General features: G+C 40.7%; 1 protein-coding gene across 1 annotated transcript; it reads left to right on the top strand.

The window, feature by feature from the left end:
* The first annotated feature begins 1,629 nt into the window (after positions 1–1,629).
* LOC147200682 (multidrug and toxin extrusion protein 1-like) lies at positions 1,630–15,862 on the top strand. The gene is made up of 16 exons (XM_086120952.1): positions 1,630–1,842; positions 4,692–4,793; positions 6,731–6,799; positions 7,000–7,148; positions 7,449–7,491; positions 7,590–7,634; positions 7,735–7,832; positions 8,368–8,465; positions 8,930–9,111; positions 9,752–9,860; positions 11,955–12,030; positions 12,852–12,921; positions 13,003–13,135; positions 13,209–13,303; positions 13,391–13,451; positions 14,684–15,862. Exons 1-16 carry the CDS (start codon positions 1,708–1,710, stop codon positions 14,905–14,907), a joined length of 1,689 nt encoding a protein of 562 aa, XP_085977078.1. The 5' UTR covers positions 1,630–1,707; the 3' UTR covers positions 14,908–15,862.
* The last annotated feature ends 3,493 nt before the right edge of the window (positions 15,863–19,355 follow it).

Genomic DNA, 19,355 nt, shown 5'->3' with positions numbered 1-19,355 from the left:
AATCTTTTGGTATGCTCTCTTGATATACATTTTGACCAGGGTGAACAGTAGTCAATGGTTTCTCACTGCACGTTTGCAGTGTTACGGTATCTGCTGCTTGTTCTCACAATGTTATGAAGACAGTTATCCATTAGCTAAGAATCAGACACTAGAGCTCATTGGATAATAAGCTTCAGTGATCCTGAACAGCCCTTTGGCGCAAAATACTTTGTTGGAGTCCATTTCACTCACTTCTCCCTGAGGGAATATTTAATGCCAACTTTTTATAAAGCATAAAAAAGACAATCTGTCCTCAAAGTGGCACTGAAGTCATATACCCACACAGTGTGGTCTAAAAATAATAATCCATCCATCCATTTTCCGAACCGCTTGATCCTCACTAGGGTCGCAGGGGGTGCTGGAGCCTATCCCAGCCATCTCCGGGCAGTAGGCGGGGGACACCCTGAATCGGTTGCCAGCCAATCGCAGGGCACACAGAGACGAACAACCACCCACGCTCACATTCACACCTAGGGACAATTTAGAGCGTTCAATCAGCCTGCCACGCATGTTTTTGGAATGTGGGAGGAAACCGGAGTACCCGGAGAAAACCCACGCAGGCCCGGGGAGAACATGCAAACTCCACACAGGGAGGCCGGAGCTGGAATCGAACCCGGTACCTCTGCACTGTGAAGTCGACGTGCTAACCACTGGACTACCGGGCCGCCTTTAAAAATAATAATATCAAAAGGAATGTTCTTTCAACTCTCTGCCCCTGCCCTTTGATTGAAATTGTTCATATTCTTGCTATGAATGACACATTCACTGATGGATTTATTCGGTATAAATCCATCCTGTTTACATTGATTGGTGTTGATCAGAACGTTTTCCCCATGCATTAAACAATGAACGTTGACAGACATTTTCTCTACCGGCTGTCCTGTTTAGGGTAATTGGAGACTAACTGAGCTGACTTATGGCATATTTCAATATCCAATGTGCGATTTGGCCTCTTCACTTAAGCTACCACCACCATGCATGTGTTGGGAATGCAGGAGACAGCCAGAACCATGCATGCGAGTACAGGCGCTGACATTCAAACTTCAGACAGGATGTTTGATGCGAGATTCAAGCCCAGACCTGTGCTAGCAACTGCATCACTGAGCTCCACAACAAAAGTATTTCTCTTGAATTCTGTCATATAATTTCTTACACTAATTGCGGGTGCTGCACTGAATTAGCCTCAAGTCTCAAAGAAGAATGTATTCGTCTGCCTCCATGACATCTGCTGATGTTAGACTTGCAGAATAAGTCGAGGTCATCTAATTGTCGTATACTGTACGGTTAGATTATATTATTATGCTAAAGTTATAGATCATATTATTATGCTAAGGTTATCATGTGTAAGTTAATATTTCATTCTGCTATCACAATAGGCATAAGTATGAAAAGCGTAGACTACAGGAGCATGTTGTGGCCCGCGGTGACCGTAGTGGAGTGGATGCGTCTGTGTGGGATGGGCCCTGAACGCACCATTCACGTCCATCAAACACAGACAACCACGGTGAACTTGAGGGGAGGCAGGGGGGAGGAGGGATGAGGGAACATGAGTTTATAAATGGATGTCCTCCCCTTCTCCGACTCCTGATGACTGCCGCGAGTGCGAGTCATTCCCATCAAAGCCCACGAGACTGCACGAAGGACGCTGCAAGTTAACGCTCTATCAGCATGGACGTCGATGTAAAGACAATGAAATATACCGAGGGGGTAAACGAAGAGGCTTCCAGGGACTCCTGCTTGAGATGCATCCCGCTCAACTACCGCACCGAACTGGTTCAACTTCTCAAACTCGCCGGACCGGTGGTAAGAATACGACTTAAAATGAATATAGTACCTGCTTTCCTTCTCCTTCGTCTATATTTTTCTTGGTTATAGAGCATATATGTAGTGTTTCCACAAAGACTCTTTACAATTCGTATTATTATTTGAACATGCATAAAAAAACAAGACTAAGTTATAATATAGTAACTTAAACTTTTCAAAAAAAAACCCAATCATACAAAAAGCAAAGGAAAACAGCATAACAGTTCGAAATAATATGACAAAGGTAATGAATTAACCGCTGACACATGCAGATCATGCACATGTTCGAAAAGGAGTGGGGGAGTATGAACACGTCTATTCCAACCCCATATTTTTTTTTATCCTGGACTTAAATTATCCTCGGAAGAGGATAGTTCGAGCGTGTTTTTTTTCCCTCTCCCTACCCAGCGTTTTTCCTTTCTGAATTCTGATTGTAATTTCCCCATTGCGGGACAAATAAAGGATATCTTAATCTTAATCTTAATATTTAATGTATGGAGTTACTAGTATTGCAGCAGTATTTAAGAATACTCATACCTGTCTATATATAAAACAATACCATACACACGATTCCAATTTCCAATACCTCTGTGTCACAATACCATTTTTAACTGTCAATAAGTAGTTATCCATAATACTATATTAATTTTCAAAGTATCATTGCCTTATCAATGGGTTCCTACACTTGTTTTACTAAGCTAGACCCCAGACCCACATTTTCCCATACCAGTGATCTATTCATTCATTTGTGATGTTATCTTACCAATAGCATCACAATTATAATAATAATAATAATACAGTAATACATTTTATTTGTAAGCGCCTTTCACAGCACTCAAGGACACTTTACAACCAAGAGCAAAAAATAAAACCACAGATAGAATTATAAATAAAAGGAGAGATAGATTTAAGTTGAATATGCAAGTCTGAATAGGTGGATTTCGAGCTGGGTTTTGAATGTGGGAAGAGAGTCAATACAGTATTACGAATATTGGGTGGAAGTGAGTTCCAGAGTTTGGGGGCAGAGCGGCTGAAGGCTCTGCAACCCATTGTGCTAAGATGGGCAGAGGGTACAGAGAGGTGGAGGGAGGATGAGGACCTGAGTGAGAGAGAGGGAATGGAAATCTGAAGAAGATCTGACAGATAGGGGGGGGGGGCAAGGTTATGGATGGCTTTGAATGTATAGAGAAGTATTTTGAAATTGATTCTGAGTTTGACAGGGAGCTGTGATGGTGGGAGAGGGTTCTCGTGATGATCCGGGCTGCTCAATTCTGAACAAGTTGAAGGAATTTGTGATGGAAGCCGAAAAGAAGTGAATTGCAATAGTCGATACGGGAGGTGACGAGTATATATTATAGTAATATATACAGTCATGCTTCAGCTAATCCCAGCCCTTCCTATACCTGTCCAAAAAATATCCGTCCAACCATCCATTCATCCATTTTCTAATGGCTTTTTTCTCAGTAGGGTCGCGGGCGTGATGGAGACTATCCCAGCTGACTTCGGACAGTAGGCAGAGTACACCCTAAACCGGTTTCCCAGCCAATCGCAGGGCTCACATAGACGAACAACGATAACCGCTCACAATCACACTGAGGGACAATTTAGAGCATATTCAAATGAAGATGGCTTGATATTAGGCTTCTGAAGAGCTTGCTGATTATTTCAATCAGGTGTGTTGCAACAGCAAGAGATAGAAAACATGCAAGACAATGGCCCTCCAGGACCGGAGTTTGACACCTATGATTTAGAGCTGGCATTTCCAGCTTCGGGCTTGGAGGGCCACCGTCCTGCCTGTTTTCCAGCTCTCCTGGCTGCAACACACCTGATTCAGATGATCAGCTCCGAGCCAGCTCTGAAGCAGCATTAGAACGATCCAGAGTATTTGAATCAGGTGTTTTGCTCCTGGGAGAGCGGGAAAACAGGCAGGACAGCGGCCCTTGAGGACCGACTTTGGACACCCCTGATTTAGAGTGTTCCATTAACCTGCCATGCGTGCGAACCAGTCGACCACCATGCCACCTCCCCCTAAAATATATATTTTGATATTTATTTTTGAATTTATTTTTTATTGGACATTGTTGAAGTTCCCCATTTAGTTTGTTGCACCACATACAAAGACACAAGAATGTTTCATGGTTGTACTTGAGTACTGTATTTTGTCTTTGGATTTAATGTACCCCTAAAATTATAAACTCCCTCTCTTTCAATAAATATAGAAGAAAAAAAAATTCAGAAAAGGAAAATTGCAATCAATTTATGAGATGGATGTCAGATGTGTTCTACAGTATATGGTAAGTGGTTATAATATGTTTTCACACACATTCCATTTAGGTGGCTACTTTTGAAGAAAAGGCGTAATTTCAATAATATTCAAACGACATTTGTGAAACAGTTTGAGCAAAACCGCAGTATTAAAATGATTGGTGTCATTCATTCATTCTTTCTATTTTCAATGAGCAATCAAAAAACAACAAAAAAAAAGTAGTGTGAAACGTTATCTAATTCCACCCACTTTTAATTGTCAAGCAGGAATGCCATCATTTCCATTTTGTTATACTTTATACAAAAGAGTGTGGATATTAATGCATATTTTTAAGGAATTGTTATGAAAAATAATTCAATGTACTTTGTGTTTGCAATGTCTGTAGAGTGTGTGGAGAGAATAACTAAGATATTTTGTAATCAGAGTTTGCACCGCATTTTGCCGTGAAACTCCAGGGTCTTCATTTGTGTCTGACTGTATCTCGGTGTCATCAAATTCTCAGTTGACAACACTCCAACCCTGTTACTTTAAAAATACATTAAAACAAATGAGGATATTTATTTTGCTTGTTTTTCTTCTCCAGATCATTTCCCAGATGATGATCTTCATGATCAGTGTCGTCAGCATGGTGTTCTGTGGTCATCTGGGGAAAGTAGAGCTTGCAGCTGTATCGTTATCAATTGCAGTAAGTACATTTTCTCTATAGTATGTGATTAATGCGGGTTATGTCCACAAATAGGGCGGCCCGGTAGTCCAGTGGTTAGCACGTCGGCTTCACAGTGCAGAGGTACCGGGTTCGATTCCAGCTCTGCCCTCCCTGTGTGGGGTTTGCATGTTCTCCCCGGGCCTGCGTGGGTTTTCTCCGGGTGCTCCGGTTTCCTCCCCATTCCAAAAACATGCATGGCAGGCTGATTGTACGCTCTAAATTGTCCCTAGGTGTGAGTGTGGGCGTGGATGGTTGTTTGTCTCTGTGTGCCCTGCGATTGGCTGGCAACTGATTCAGGGTGTCCCCCGCCTACTGCCCAGAGGTGGCTGGGATAGGCTCCAGCACCCCCCGCGACCCTAGTGAGGATCTAGCCGTTCGGAAAATGGATGGATGGATGTCCACAAATACACCAACGTTTTGGAAGTTTTTTTTTTGTTTTGTTTTGTTTTTTTCCACTCAGAGTTGGAAAACCTGTCTTCACGAGGCCGTCAAATTCATATCAAAGAAACATCTGGTGCACTACTATCTAAAAGTACAGTCACGACCTAAGGTTTTCAGAATAACAGAAGTATTGGTTTTCACAATGTTTGTTGCTTCAATGTTTTTAGATCTTTTTGTTTAGCTGTTACGATAACAAACTAAACTATAACTACAAGCATTTTGTAAGTGTCAAAGGATTTTATAGACAATAATGATAATAATAAGAATAATACATTTTATTTATAAGCGCCTTTCAAAACACCCAAGGACACTTTACAATCAGGAACAAGAACAATAAAACACAATGTGGGTTGAGCAACGGCAATTACATGAAGTTTATGCAGAATAAATATTTGCAGTGCTGACACTTCTTTTTTCAAGACCCCTGCAGTTCCCCCTGGCATGCTTTCAAATAATTTCTGGGCCACACCCTGACTGATGGCAGCTCCTTCTTGCATAATCAATGTTTGAAGTTTGACAGAATTTTGTTTTTCTTTTGTTCACCCACCTCTTGAGGATTGATGACAAGTTCTCAATTGGATTAAGGTCTGGGGAGTTTCCTGAAATTGGACCCCAAATGTCAATGTTTTATACTCTGAGCCACATGTTGGATAAAGTATTGTACGTCACCAAATACTGTAGTTCTTGGGTGGTTGGTAGAATTTGCTCTTGAGGATGTTTTGGTACCATTCTGTATTCATGCCAGCCGTATGGTCATGAAAGTATGGTATTTCCACGAAAAACAGGGTTTGGCTCACCCTTAAAAAAAAAAAAAAATACATAAGGGTCGCGGGGGGTGCTGGAGCCTATTCCAGCTGTATTCGGGCAGTAGGTGGGGGACACCCTGAACCGGTTGCCAGCCAATCACAGGGCACACAGAGACGAACAACCATCCGCTCTCATACTTACACCTAGGGACAATTTAGACTCTAAATTTTAGAGTGATCAATTAGCCTGTCATGCATGTTTTTGGAATGTGGGAGGAAACCGGAGTACCCGGAGAAAACCCACACAGGCCCCGGGAGAACATACAAACTCCACACAGATCGAACCCACAACCTTTGCACTGTGAGGTCGACAAGCTAATCACCTGGCCTCCGTTCCCTAACGCACTGTATAAGTAAAATGTAGACCAAGGTCAACTGCAAAACAAAAGTTAAAAAAAAAATAATGGTGTTGTCGTTGTTAGGGCTAATTCAAAGACCCTTAAGAAAGACAATCAGACAGACTAGAAGTGAAATTGGAAACTACATTCCCGTATTTGCACATTCAACCAGATCCTCATCTTCATTTAGATTTTGACTACATGTTTTTATCACGATTCCTTGTATCCTACTACTTACTTCTTGTCAAAACGACTGGTGTGAAAAGGCTCACAGTATGACAAATCAGCAAAGTGCCAATCGATGTGTTCCATTGACAGTGTCTCTTTGCAGGTGGTTAACGTGACTGGTCTCTCCATTGGGACTGGATTATCATTAACTTGTGATACCCTCATATCTCAGGTAGTGTCTCCAACAAAGGCTGGACTTTTACTTTATTATCTATTGTTGGTATTGAAACAGAACAACTTTGACTGGACTCTCGCATTGTCTGGGGTCCAACTAAAAACAGTCAAGTTTGTGTTCATTTCATCTATCAAAACTGTAATTTGTGTGATTTTGGTGTTCCCTAACATTGCTTATTTGATTCTGCCTTTGTGTAGACCTATGGGAGCGGAAACCTGAAGCGCGTGGGGGTGATCCTTCAAAGGGGGATTCTGATTCTACTGCTGGCTTGTTTCCCCTGCTGGGCAGTTCTCATAAACACTGAACCTCTTCTAATTGTAGCCAAACAGAGCCTCGAGGTTGCCAGGTATTGGAAGTTTCTTTTCAACCTGATTTTTGAGGAAAGAGCCTGTTTCTCAGATAACAATCATCATCATCATCATCATGATTATTGTCATGAGTGGTAGTTGTTGTTGTAATAGTAGTTATGGAAGTACCATCCCCAAAACCACTTTTTTGGAAATGATATTTTCCACAAATAAAAACAAAAAAAAATAAGAAAACAGTACTTTTCCAGGTCAAAATATATTGTATGCTGTAACATACAAGATAATATTATGTCCATTTTCCAAACCACCATTTCAACGGCTGTTTTTGTGTTGCATAGCCTGTCACAACTTTATGTGAAGCTCTCCATGCCGGCTCTTCCGGTGAGTTGACATTTGCCGCCGTGCGCAAGAGTTCCAGCACGAGATTTAACATGCACTGTCTGCTTCTGCTGTGTAAGATTTGTACTTTCCCCTTTCAGGCGGCATTTATGTACCAGTTGCAAGGAAGATATCTTCAAAATCAGGTTCACAAAATCATTGATATGGAAGTTAAGAATATATATTAAGAGATTAAGTTAGTAAATGTGAGTTTGTGGTTTTTTTTTGTTTTGTTTTTTTTGGCAGGGAATTATTTGGCCCCAGGTCATAACCGGTGCAATTGGAAACATCTTAAACGCAGTCATCAATTATGTTTTTCTCCACATTCTGAATTTGGGAGTTGCGTAAGTTTCCTTAATCATTTTTAATAGCACTATAGTTTATTTTTGATAACAGTCAGAAGATGTTTTTTTATTTCCAGTATAGTGAAGACAGCCCTGTTATTTGTCTGCTAATATTTCATAAGCGCAGTTAAATGCCGAGTTTTTTTTCCTCATCTCTTTGTTCATTGTCATTATGATAGTCCCCCATGATGCAATGGACATTCTACTTGCCTAAATTTAAACCCACCTATAATTTTTGAAGTGCTTTTGTTTGACATTTCTGTTATTGCCATAATAAATACGTTTTGTCACCACTCTATGGTTTGCACTATTGATCCAATTTCCCACTTTGCTCAGTATCCATTCCTTTGATTAGACTCGACGCTGCTGGGATTGCCTCAAATGATATTGTCAGTTATTATAAAAATCCAGGTCACTAAAGAAGTTTCTAATTTCAGGCCAGCTGTCAGAAAGTGAATAGTTCAAATGAATCTCATGTTTTGTAGAGGTTTTGCTTTGTTTAAATCATGCTGTGTTTTGTTTGTCTTTGTTCAAGTGGCTCCGCTGCAGCGAATTCAATCTCACAGTACGTGCTGGCTGTGGTCTTATTTGTTTATATTACCTGGAAGGGCTTGCACAAGGCCACGTGGGGAGGTTAGTTTCCCCTCTCACTCACCTCAAGCTGATAATGAATGAACAATTAGTGTTTCTTTATTATTCATTTTCCTCTCCACTTGCAACATTTCATTTGGAGTTACAATAGTGTATCTTTGTGACCAAAGTCCAAACGTGTAATGTTTCAACAAAATTGGTGACATTCTGTAACTAAACAATGCAACAGAAAACAGAGGCGATGCGTCGGTTTCATTATTTGCTGATCAAGAAGCACAAGTTCTGTTTTATTTGACTTTTACCATACATTATTTATTCCATATATTCATTGATTACTTTCTGGATTTATTCATTTGAGTACTTTTACATTCTCAATTCGAACCGATGGATTAATTATAACGTTGACACATCTTATGGTTATAACACAACATACACAAACAATCTTGTCAAACTATGTGTTGCTGTTTTTAAAAAAGTGTTTTGACAGACGGATCTTTGACCCACAGGCTGGTCTCTTGACTGTTTACAAGAGTGGGGACCCTTTGTCAAGCTGGCAATCCCGAGCATGCTCATGCTTTGTCTGGAGTGGTGGCTCTTTGAAGTGGGAGGATTCATTGCCGGTATAATTAATGAAGCAGAGCTGGGAGCCCAGTCCGTTGCGTATCAGCTCACAGTTGTGGCTTACATGGTAACCGAAATAGAATTCATCGAAATCAGGGGTGGCCAACTTGATCAGCACAGGGAGTCACAAAATAAATGGATGCCTACAATACCACAGCAACAGTATCAAACAGTGGTGGACACAATGAATACACTTGCTCAATCCACCTACAATACACTTTGGTTGCCTCATCCATTGTTATGTGTGTCCTGTATGCACACTATAAAATCAAGGAATATATATATTTTTTACTTAATCTAGGGTAGCACACATAAAAAAAAAAAAAAAAGGATAGAATCGCGGTAGAACAAATAGAAGGAGCTAGGCTAACTGTTAGCTTATTCAACAACTCCGTTGAAGTGAACGACATGGGAGATATGCAGACAAACACTCAGCACAACCAATTACGTACTTAGCAGTTCGAGTTTCACCTTTCATCCCTTTTAGCACTTGCATAAAGTGAGCAGTTATAATGGTTTGAATCCTTAAAATGCAACACCAGAAGGCTGGAGTAGCAAACAGACTGGCTCTAAAAAGTATGTTAATCCTGCTGTTTGCAAAAGATGAAAATGAACCTCGTGTTGGCCACACCCTGATCCAAACAGTTTTATTTCATGGAATTCTGAATGACTAATAAGTGTTTTTTTTTTTCATTCTACCTTTGCAGTTCCCACTTGGAATTTCTGCTGCTGTTAGTGTTCGAGTAGGGAATTCTCTTGGTGCGGGAAACATTGAGCAAGCCAGGCTGTCTAGCAAAGTTTCCATCATCTGTGCATGTAAGAGACCTTTAGTATTGTGCTAAACCGTTGCAGGTAGGAATTGGTACCAGTAAATTGACAACAAGAATAAGGTCAGAAACTAGTAAACCCAGCTAAATTGTCGATTGTACAGGAACCGCACCGTAGGCAACTGACATAGCAGGTAGCGGAAGACATCACTGAGTAAGACAAATGCTTTCACAAAGTACTTCTGGACTAGTTGGGCAAATAGTGATATAGTCCTATAGAGAGTATGAAGCTGGTGCAGCGTTCCACACCTGGAATGAAATTCCACATCGCATCTGGAACAAAGTTGAGGTTCGACTGATGGTCGGATTCGCCTCTCCAGCACTCACAAATAGTATCAGAAGTCTGCTCACCTGCAGTTGAGACACAGCCAGGCAGCAGCGGCACCACAGTTTGCCAATCCAGAGGTACTATCCATGACAGTCCCACCAGACCCATAGCCTTGTGGTAAAGTCTTGGCCTTCCGACCTCAGCTTCACGTGACACTTCAAATTCTGCTGAGTCAGCAGAAGACGTGCCAGTCACATTGAGATCTTTGAGGCATTCCTTTCAGCACGCAGTTATAGGATTCGCCGAAAGTTAGGGATATTGGCCTTTCCGGTGTGGCTTGAGGATGAATTTAAAATGCATTACTGGATATCCTTTACAGGTGACCTTGAATTGAACCTCTCTAAGCCATTGAATGCATGTCTGACTGATTGGCCTGACGTCTATGCAAGCAGCGTGGGTTCAGTTCCCACTCAGTGATGGTGTGAATGGGAGAGTGAATGGTTGTCTGTCTATACAGTATATGTGCCCTGTGATTGATGATAAGCAGTACAAGGAATGGATGCGTGGATGGAGAGATGTAAAAAAAAAAAAATGCAAATACAGTACATCAAATAAAATAACAATGTTTGGAATTTTTTTTTGCAAACGTGCTGTTGTCTTGTGAGGAGCTGAACACCGAAACGGTTTACGACCAATGAATTTACCACTAAATTTCCTCGTTCAATTTGAATTGGTATTTAACCTTTGAAAGTAACAGCAGTTAATACAGTGGACCGTTTATCATGTTATCAGGTTACAGGGTGCATGATTGGCTAAGACATCATCATGCTGTCATATTTTGACTTCTTGAGATTGGAAGAGTCACAGGAAGGCATAGAGATGGACATCCTTGAAAATTTTCATTTTTCAAAAATACTCATTGTGAGTTTTGACATTCAGCTCCGTGTTAGAGAGTAAAACATGTTGCGTAAAAAATACTCAAAGTGTATAGGTCATTGTGCATTTTAGGTTCATTCTAAAAATGGACCTGAAAGCCAAAAATCCCGAACTTTATGTGAGTAGTGGGACTGGACGCTTTGTAGGCTTCTCCATGCTGGCCCGTTGGACAGTTTGCCAGAAGCAGAACCTCTTTGAGGCCAAAATTCTGGCCAGACTAACAACCGCCACTTTGCTCTATTCAGCAGCCCCAGCAATAGAGGCATTGATCGTTCGGGTACAAAGTGCTAATATTCACCAACGTGTGGGCTCAGGTGCAAACTGTGGCTATACCTTAATATCAGGATTTTGTCCCATCCCACAATGGAAAAAAAAAATCTTTTTGGGAATCAACCAGCAAAGGGAACATTAATTTAAAAACACACCTGTTCAGGATTGCCTACAACACATAGCTCTTCCATTTCCTATGTTTTTATGATTTTATGTCCTGTTTTTATATAATATCTTGCATACCAATTTTTACATTGTATTTTCTTATTGTCTGTACAGTGTCCTTGGATGGCATGAGAGGCGCTTTTAAATAAAATGCATTATTATTATTATTATTATTATTATAATTTAGATCCAGTTACCTGTCTGACTCAATGGCTACTGAAGAAATCAGAATAGCAAGGCACTTTAATCAGTTGACGTTGTCAGTCCACACCTTAACTCATTCAGTACCAGCCAATTCTGGACCAAGTCTGAAAAGACGTTTAAAAACGTCTTTGGGAGTGAATGAGTTAACAACGCGAATACCTTGAGAACTGTTACTTTCAGCTTTTCTGACCCTTGATCTGCTGTGTTTGTTTACTCTTTGTGTCTCTTTCCCGTTTGCAGTCATCGTGGCCTGTTTTATTGGCATTACCATCACCCTTTCCAGGAATGTGATTGGCTACATTTTCACTTCAGAGCCGTGAGTCATACCATGACATGACATACTCGTAACTTTGGCGCTCGTAGTTTGTGCCACACAGAGGTACTGTTGAGAAATGAAAATGAAAAGTCCCCATAAACAAAGTGTCTGCACACCTTTAATACGATACATTGCTTTTAGGGCGACTACCTCGTGATTCTGAACCCTGATCGTGTGTACTCATCTCCTGACTGAACCCCTTGTTGCTCTCGCAATTCAATTATAAGAGTGCATTATTTTCTCGCGTTTTTATTTTGTACAATCCCCATGTGAATCGCTGATGGCCGAGCACAGGGGTCGGCAAACCTTTTACACGGAAAAGACAACACTGGATCACATCTGAAACAACGATGTTAGCCTTTCATATATATACTATTTTGCCGAGATAGGTGAATTTGCAGACTTCTCCCACTTCTTGAATTTATTTTTCCTCAGATCAGTCATCCGCATCAGTTCCGGAACAGCTTTTTTCTCTCCTCTCTTTCCGGATATATTTCAGCAAAGGCTGTCTGTATATTGTGTAAATGTCTTCCTACATTTGACCTTTTATTGTTGGCCGGTGTTTCACCACAAATTAGGCATGCTGGTCACCCGCTCTCGTCAGAGGTAATCGCAAATGAATCTGCCCAGGCGTCATTAAATGGAGAACATTGTAAATTCAGACTTGTAAAGCAATTTTGAAAGCTCTTATGTCTATTTCCTTTTATTTTTGAGCTACATTGGAATGTTTTTACATGTCAGCACCTCATTGAGCTTCTTGCTTTTCTCTAGATAGAACATTCACATTGCATCTCATCATATTCTTGTTTCATAACCTTCAGAGACATTTTGGAAAGGGTTGCTGATGTCTTGATTGTTTTTGTCTTCATGCATCTCTTTGATGCTCTTGCGGTGAGAAAAAACAAATTCTATCTGACATTTTAGGAGAACGTGTAACATGTGCTTTGTATAAACTTGCAACGATCACCGCAGGGGGTGTGTGGAGGCGTCATCCGAGGGGTTGGGAAACAAAAGGTCGGTGCCCTATGTAACCTGGTGGGACACTACTTCATTGGCTTTCCCATTGGCGTGGCCTTAACCTTTGCAGCAAAAATGGGCGTCGTAGGTAAGCCTTGTATGTTCTGCAATCAAAATGCGTCATTTGAGACTCAGGGACGCTGCGTATGTTTCTTGAACAGGACTTTGGACGGGACTTACCATCTGTGTGTTGATTCAGGCTATTTTCTTTCTCCTCTATTTATACAAACTTGATTGGAAAAGGGCTGCTGAAGAGGTGGGTAAATTAATTTGCTTGAAAACACACATGGGATGTACAATGCAAGTGATTTCCATTTTAACATGATTGAACATCTTTGATCAGGCTAAAATTAGAGCCGGGGTCACCTTTCCAGACAAGGTCATGATGGAAGATTGCAAGTCAGGTAAGTCCAGGGGGACAAACTTGGAATAGGACCATTTAATAATACAACAATAACCACAATCGGAATATTTCTACATTAGTTCAATAAAATGGTTCATGTCAAATTGATCATTTTTCAGTAGCATGAAAAATAAAAATCACATCTTTCCACGCACAAATGATCGTGTTGTTATTACATATATATTTAGTACCTGAAATATGAATTAATGTATCTTTTGTGAGTTTAAAGTTTTAACATTTTCAAGTGCACACAAAAGACACCCGGTTAGGCTTCTTTTTCATATATGTTTCTCTCTTTTTTTTTTACAGTATAACAAAGGACAAAGATAAAGACGGTTAAAAAAATTATATATACACTGTATATATATATATATATATATATATATATATATATTCAAATATTTTATTCTCTTTCAAGTCAGCAGACGATTAATTGAACTCTGCCAAATGTCAGAATCAACATCAACCTCAAAAACTCATTTTGGTTGGGCCGCCTTTACCTGCTCAACATCGAATATCGAGCCCGCCCCCGTTCCCAGCCAAACCCAAGATGCTCAATTCATTTTTCAAAATTGACAGTTCAGCGCACACATGTATGCTACTCATCCATTTTAATCCATAGAATAGTCAACAAATCATAAGTGTCACTCACTTTACCTTTTACAAATCAATAGTGCATTTTTTTCCAATCATTTCTATGAGTTAAAAAAAAAAAAATATTTTAATTGTGTTGCACTGATATAACCAACAACTACAGTACCCGTAAGAAAATCATAACACATATTGCACTCGTACACCTACAATACTGGGTCAGGTCAACATATGGTTTTAAAAAAGTATTGTACAAATCACGCCAGCGCTCCTGGCCAGGGAAGCCCGTTGATAAAGGCGCACCCGAGTTGGGCTCCAATATACTTATGACAAGCGAAATGCAGCAAGGACGTAGGTGGGCAACCAATAATTTAAAAAAAAGTGAACCAGACATGTTTTAATTTGTTATTTTACACAACATGGCAGGGAATGGGTGAATTGAGATCACATTAAAAAGTGAAATTCACCATTCATTTGCAACTGCACATACTCGCTTGGTCATTCTTGAGTGTCATTACTGTATATCGAGAGATGACACGGTGATAAATGAGTATTTTGTCCCTGCCCTAGTATGAACTGACATAAATATTGTTGCCTGTTCATTGTTTTATAAATCTAACGTTGTCTTCATGAAATCGCTAGACTTCAACACCAACCAGGCCCCAGTTACGACCCCTGCATCGACCCCTGGAGCTGCGGAGGAACAACCGATTCCAGAGCCGCATGAAACTGCAACCACCGTAGTCGGCAATGTTCTCACGGTGACACAGCTGCTTTTGCGGCGTGGCTTGGTTTTACTTGTCTTTCTTCTCATCTTTGTAGCCGGAATCTTTGCCAGTCACTTCCTTGTCAAACTGCTGAAATGAGTCTTGCGTTGGTTTCTAAGTGACAGTCATCAAATGAACACTAGAGGAGCCAATAAGCGGTCACTTGCTTCTAATATAAAGTGATCTCATCAAACCCATGATCATAACGGTCTCAATAAGTATGTAAAAGCAATGGCTTTGTAGTGCATTCCTGTCGGTTAATTCAGTCGCAACAATGTTAATGTAACACCTTGGTACTTTTCAAATGTTCCACGATTGACATGTGAAAGGGGTAATGATTGGAAGAACGGTGACTTATAAGACATGCTGTGGCAGGGTCTAGTGTGAGCCTGCAAGTAGGAGGGGCTTAAACAAAAACAAAGCAAGCCGAAATAAGAATACATGGCGACTGAGAATGGAAAGACAGCCAGGCCCCGTGAGGGTGGACGGCAGTGTGCAATTCTTCATTCAGTTCTTTCGAATGAGAGACACGAACATTCTTGGCTTGCAAATTCAATGGATGAGAGTGTGTCGAGGCGATTTAAAAAAGAGGATCCTATCTATACAAATATGTAACTTGATTGGGAAAGATGTTTTTGATACCTGCACTGTTTTTTTTTTGCTCCTCGGTATTGCAGATATGACAGATCTTTTCCAATTTCCGACAACCTATTGTACATAATACTTTGTAACATTGTATTTTGCAAAAGAAAATATTGTTGTCATGATCATTTTCTTCAATAAAATCCAGATTATTATAGACGCTGCCATCACGGTTGCTGATTGTAAATTACATTGACACTATTCTTTTTCATTTTTCTGGCAGTTGTGTCAGACACAGAACACATGTCTGTCAGGTCGGAGGATTTGCATTTTGGCCGTCAATGATTCCCTTGCGGGGTTGTATATTTCTACAATTCATTACCGGCATGCTAAAGCATCTCCTGGGACCTTAATATTTCTCAGCAAGGCATCAGAATAGTTGATGTAATTATTAAAGGTCATTCTTGGACAACTTGGACCAACCTTTTTTTTCCCCACTCCAGTGCCATTGTCAACAAGCAACAACACTGGTAAATGTCAGTGTATTTAACACTATGTGAAAGGCTATATGGTCTGTAAAAGCTAAATCATAATCAATTTTCATCATATCTATGGTGTTTTGGGCATCTTCCGTATCGTGGCAGTGGTCCAGCCAGGAAGGTGAGTGCCAGACCTCCCTAAGTAGAACTACCATATCTTTTGGCAATCGCACATGGACAAAAATCAATCCACTCTCCTTACAAAACTTAATTAAATGATTCCCAAATAGAGAGTTGCTACCAGCATTCAAAATAATAACACAGATGCGGGTAGAAGGATTATCGTGGAAAAAAAATATCCAAAAGCCTATTGAGGTACTCATCCTCATTGTGAGTGCACTTAGATGGCGTACATACAGTCAAAGTTCTTATTTTCTTGTCATTACAGCTCAGCTCAATCCCAATTGTCAAATCAATCCCAAACATAACAAACTGGCCATACTTTTTATTCCACATCATGGCGACACCCCCATATACCTGTATATAAATACATACATATTTAAACAGGTTAGAAAGTAAATCTGTTCTGAAACACAATATATTCCTGGCGTTTCTCTATGTCTCACTCTTTCTCTCTTCTCCAAGCTCATTTATGCACACAGGACACATTTCCCTGTGACATGAAACTGACGCTGGTGTGCAGGAAGAAGGGTGGAACTAACTAACTTTCCTAATGACTAATGATTATCTAGAAATGTTAAAGCTGCTTTTCTGCAATGTCACGTGGATACTGAGTGTGGAGCTAGGAACGCACGTGGCACGCGCTCGTGCTACACGAAGAATATGCTTGTCGGTGAGGTGGGACAAAAAGAAAAGAGACATCATAAAAACAGGTTGTAGTGCAGGGACACACGTGTGGTCTGTGCCGAAGCTTTATGACAGAGTGATGGACTGAAAATGATAAAATACAGAAATCTCTAGTTATGACTGTCCATAGCCAAACGTGGACTCCAAGATATCCGCAAATCCCCACTTTGGCAGGAGTTTTTAGAAACGTTTAATGAAAAAAAATCTCAGAGGACCTGTAGCTGTAGGCAAACCGCAGAAGAATATCTCCGATTTGCAAAACACAGCCTAAGACCTTCCACTAATTTTTTCTTTTTTAGAACGTTCCAAACTAAATTGATGGATGGATGTCGTAGCTATTCAGATTCAGATTCAGAAAACTTTATTTACCAGTGTTTGTGCAATAACTCTGATCGATTTCGCTCTTCTCCCATCTTCAAAATGTTTTGCTTTTCTCCAATAGGCAGCTCTTTGGTCTTCGTCTTTTTAAACAGCAAAGGCAGCTTTCACAGGTAACACCCAAAGGCAAAAACAAGCACCGTCTCAAAGGCAACACCCCGAGCAACAAGAAACACCCATCAGTCACTTGATCCAATACTTTTGCTCACTTTAAATTGTTCTGATTCTGGACCAAGTCGGAACCGAAGCGGATCCCACAAAATGTAGACCAGGAGTGGATCGAATACAAAAATGATTTATAAGAACAAAACTGGTCATGAAACTGACAAAGTACAACAGAGATCGCTGGGAGCAACCTGGGGTAAAATAACACGACTAATAAAACTTGAAACAGGCAAGAGAAATAAATACTGTAGCGCAAAATCACTTGTCCGAAAAAGACACGGCAAAGCCAATCATTAAATACAATGTAAATGCACCGAGGATATCAATAAAAAATAAATAAAAAAACTAATATAATAAGAAAAGCAAAGCAGAATACGACAGGACTAGGAATGAGAAAGAGCGGGACAAATTTTTACAAAATAAGCACTGGGGCGTGAAACGGGAGCAAGGGGAATATTCCGACAACCGGCGATGCTTAATCAGTCCCTTCTAACAGGCAACGGTGACGACGTGATAGGCAACAGGTGCGGAACGGAAGAGCGCCGCCCACCACCGCCACCTGCTGGAGAACAAACAGAATCCAATCATGACAGAAATGTGGGTGGGTTCAAACAAAGGGTGCTCTGTCCCGAGTTGTTTAACACATCTAGATGGAAATACCAAGAAATAATAGCTGCAATTTTTGTCTCATTTTCATCTTTTGATCTGAAACCCAAATTCCTTTAGTTTACAACAAAAAAAACAAACAATAAATTGACCTTACCTTTCCAATACTTTTGGAGGGGGCTCGAGTGACTTCTTGATTTTATGAAAAAGGGTCTTTCTCTTAATTACTTTTTAAAAGAGGAGCCGTGAATCGAACCCAGTACCTCTGCATTGTAAGGCGGATGTGCTCACCAGTTTTCCATCATGCCACCTACATTGTATACAGTATATACATATTTTGTTTTACAATAACACCCATTTATAATTACCGGTACATACGTACCTGTGGCTAGAAATGTTGGAATCTCTGTAGCTGAAATACACCCGTGCAGTTCGTCAGTGAGGCACTGATCGTTGCCAACAGTCTCTCAAAATATCCCCTCTCGCTGCTTTATTATTGCCCCACTCCTCTCTGTGGCCATCGGCTTCTTTCTTGATGATCGTGCAATGTTTTTATGGTTCAAAACAAATAACACAGTACAGCCTAATGTGTGTGAAGTTGGTGGCCTCACTAAGTTTTATATACTAGGTTTTACATACTGTAGGATTTATATCCATCCATTTTCCTGACCGCTTATTCTCATTCGGGTCATGTGTGTGCTGGAGCCTGACTGGTCGGCAGCCAACCAGGCATGTTTTTTGTATGTATGTGTGCGTGTGTGTGTGTGTGTGTGTGCGTGTATATATATATATATATATACTGTGTGTATATATATATATATATATATATATATACTGTATATATATATATAAAAAATCTCCCCCAGCCGTATTTGGCCCTGAACCGGTTGCTACCCAATCACAGGGCACACAGAGACGAACATCCACCCCCGCTCACACTCACACCTTGGGGCAATTTGGAGTGTTCAATAAGCATGTTTTTGGAATTTGGGAGGAAATCGGCCTTCCTGTGTGGAGTTTGCATGTTCTGCCCGTCCGTGCCTGCGTGGGTTTACTCTGAGTACTCCCGTTTCTTCCCACATTCCAAAAACATGTTTAGTAAGGGAATTGAACACTCTAAAATGTCCCTAGGTGTGAGTGTGAGCGTGGTTCGTCTCTGTGTGCCTTGCGATTGGTTGGCAACCAGTTCAGGGTGTACCCCGCCTACCGCCCGAAGACGGCTTGGATAGGCTGCATCACGTCCCGTGACCTGTTCAAAGTTGTTGTTGCAGGTCTCTTCCAATTCCGTTATTTTTAGACATTGTAATTATAATGATAGGCGGCCCGGTAGTCCAGTGGTTAGCACGCCGACTTCACAGTGCAGGGGTACCGGGTTCAATTCCAGCTCCGGCCTCCCTGTGTGGAGTTTACATGTTCTCCCCGGGCCTGCGTGGGTTTTCTCTGGGTACTCCGTTTTCCTCCCACATTCTA

This window comes from Hippocampus guttulatus, chromosome 9 (genome assembly GCF_054856545.1).
Source record: "Hippocampus guttulatus isolate MCC_2025c chromosome 9, RoL_Hgut_1.0, whole genome shotgun sequence".
NCBI classification, from domain to species: domain Eukaryota; kingdom Metazoa; phylum Chordata; class Actinopteri; order Syngnathiformes; family Syngnathidae; genus Hippocampus; species Hippocampus guttulatus.
Note: the sequence above shows the minus strand (reverse complement) of the source record. Positions and strands in the feature narration are given on the sequence as shown.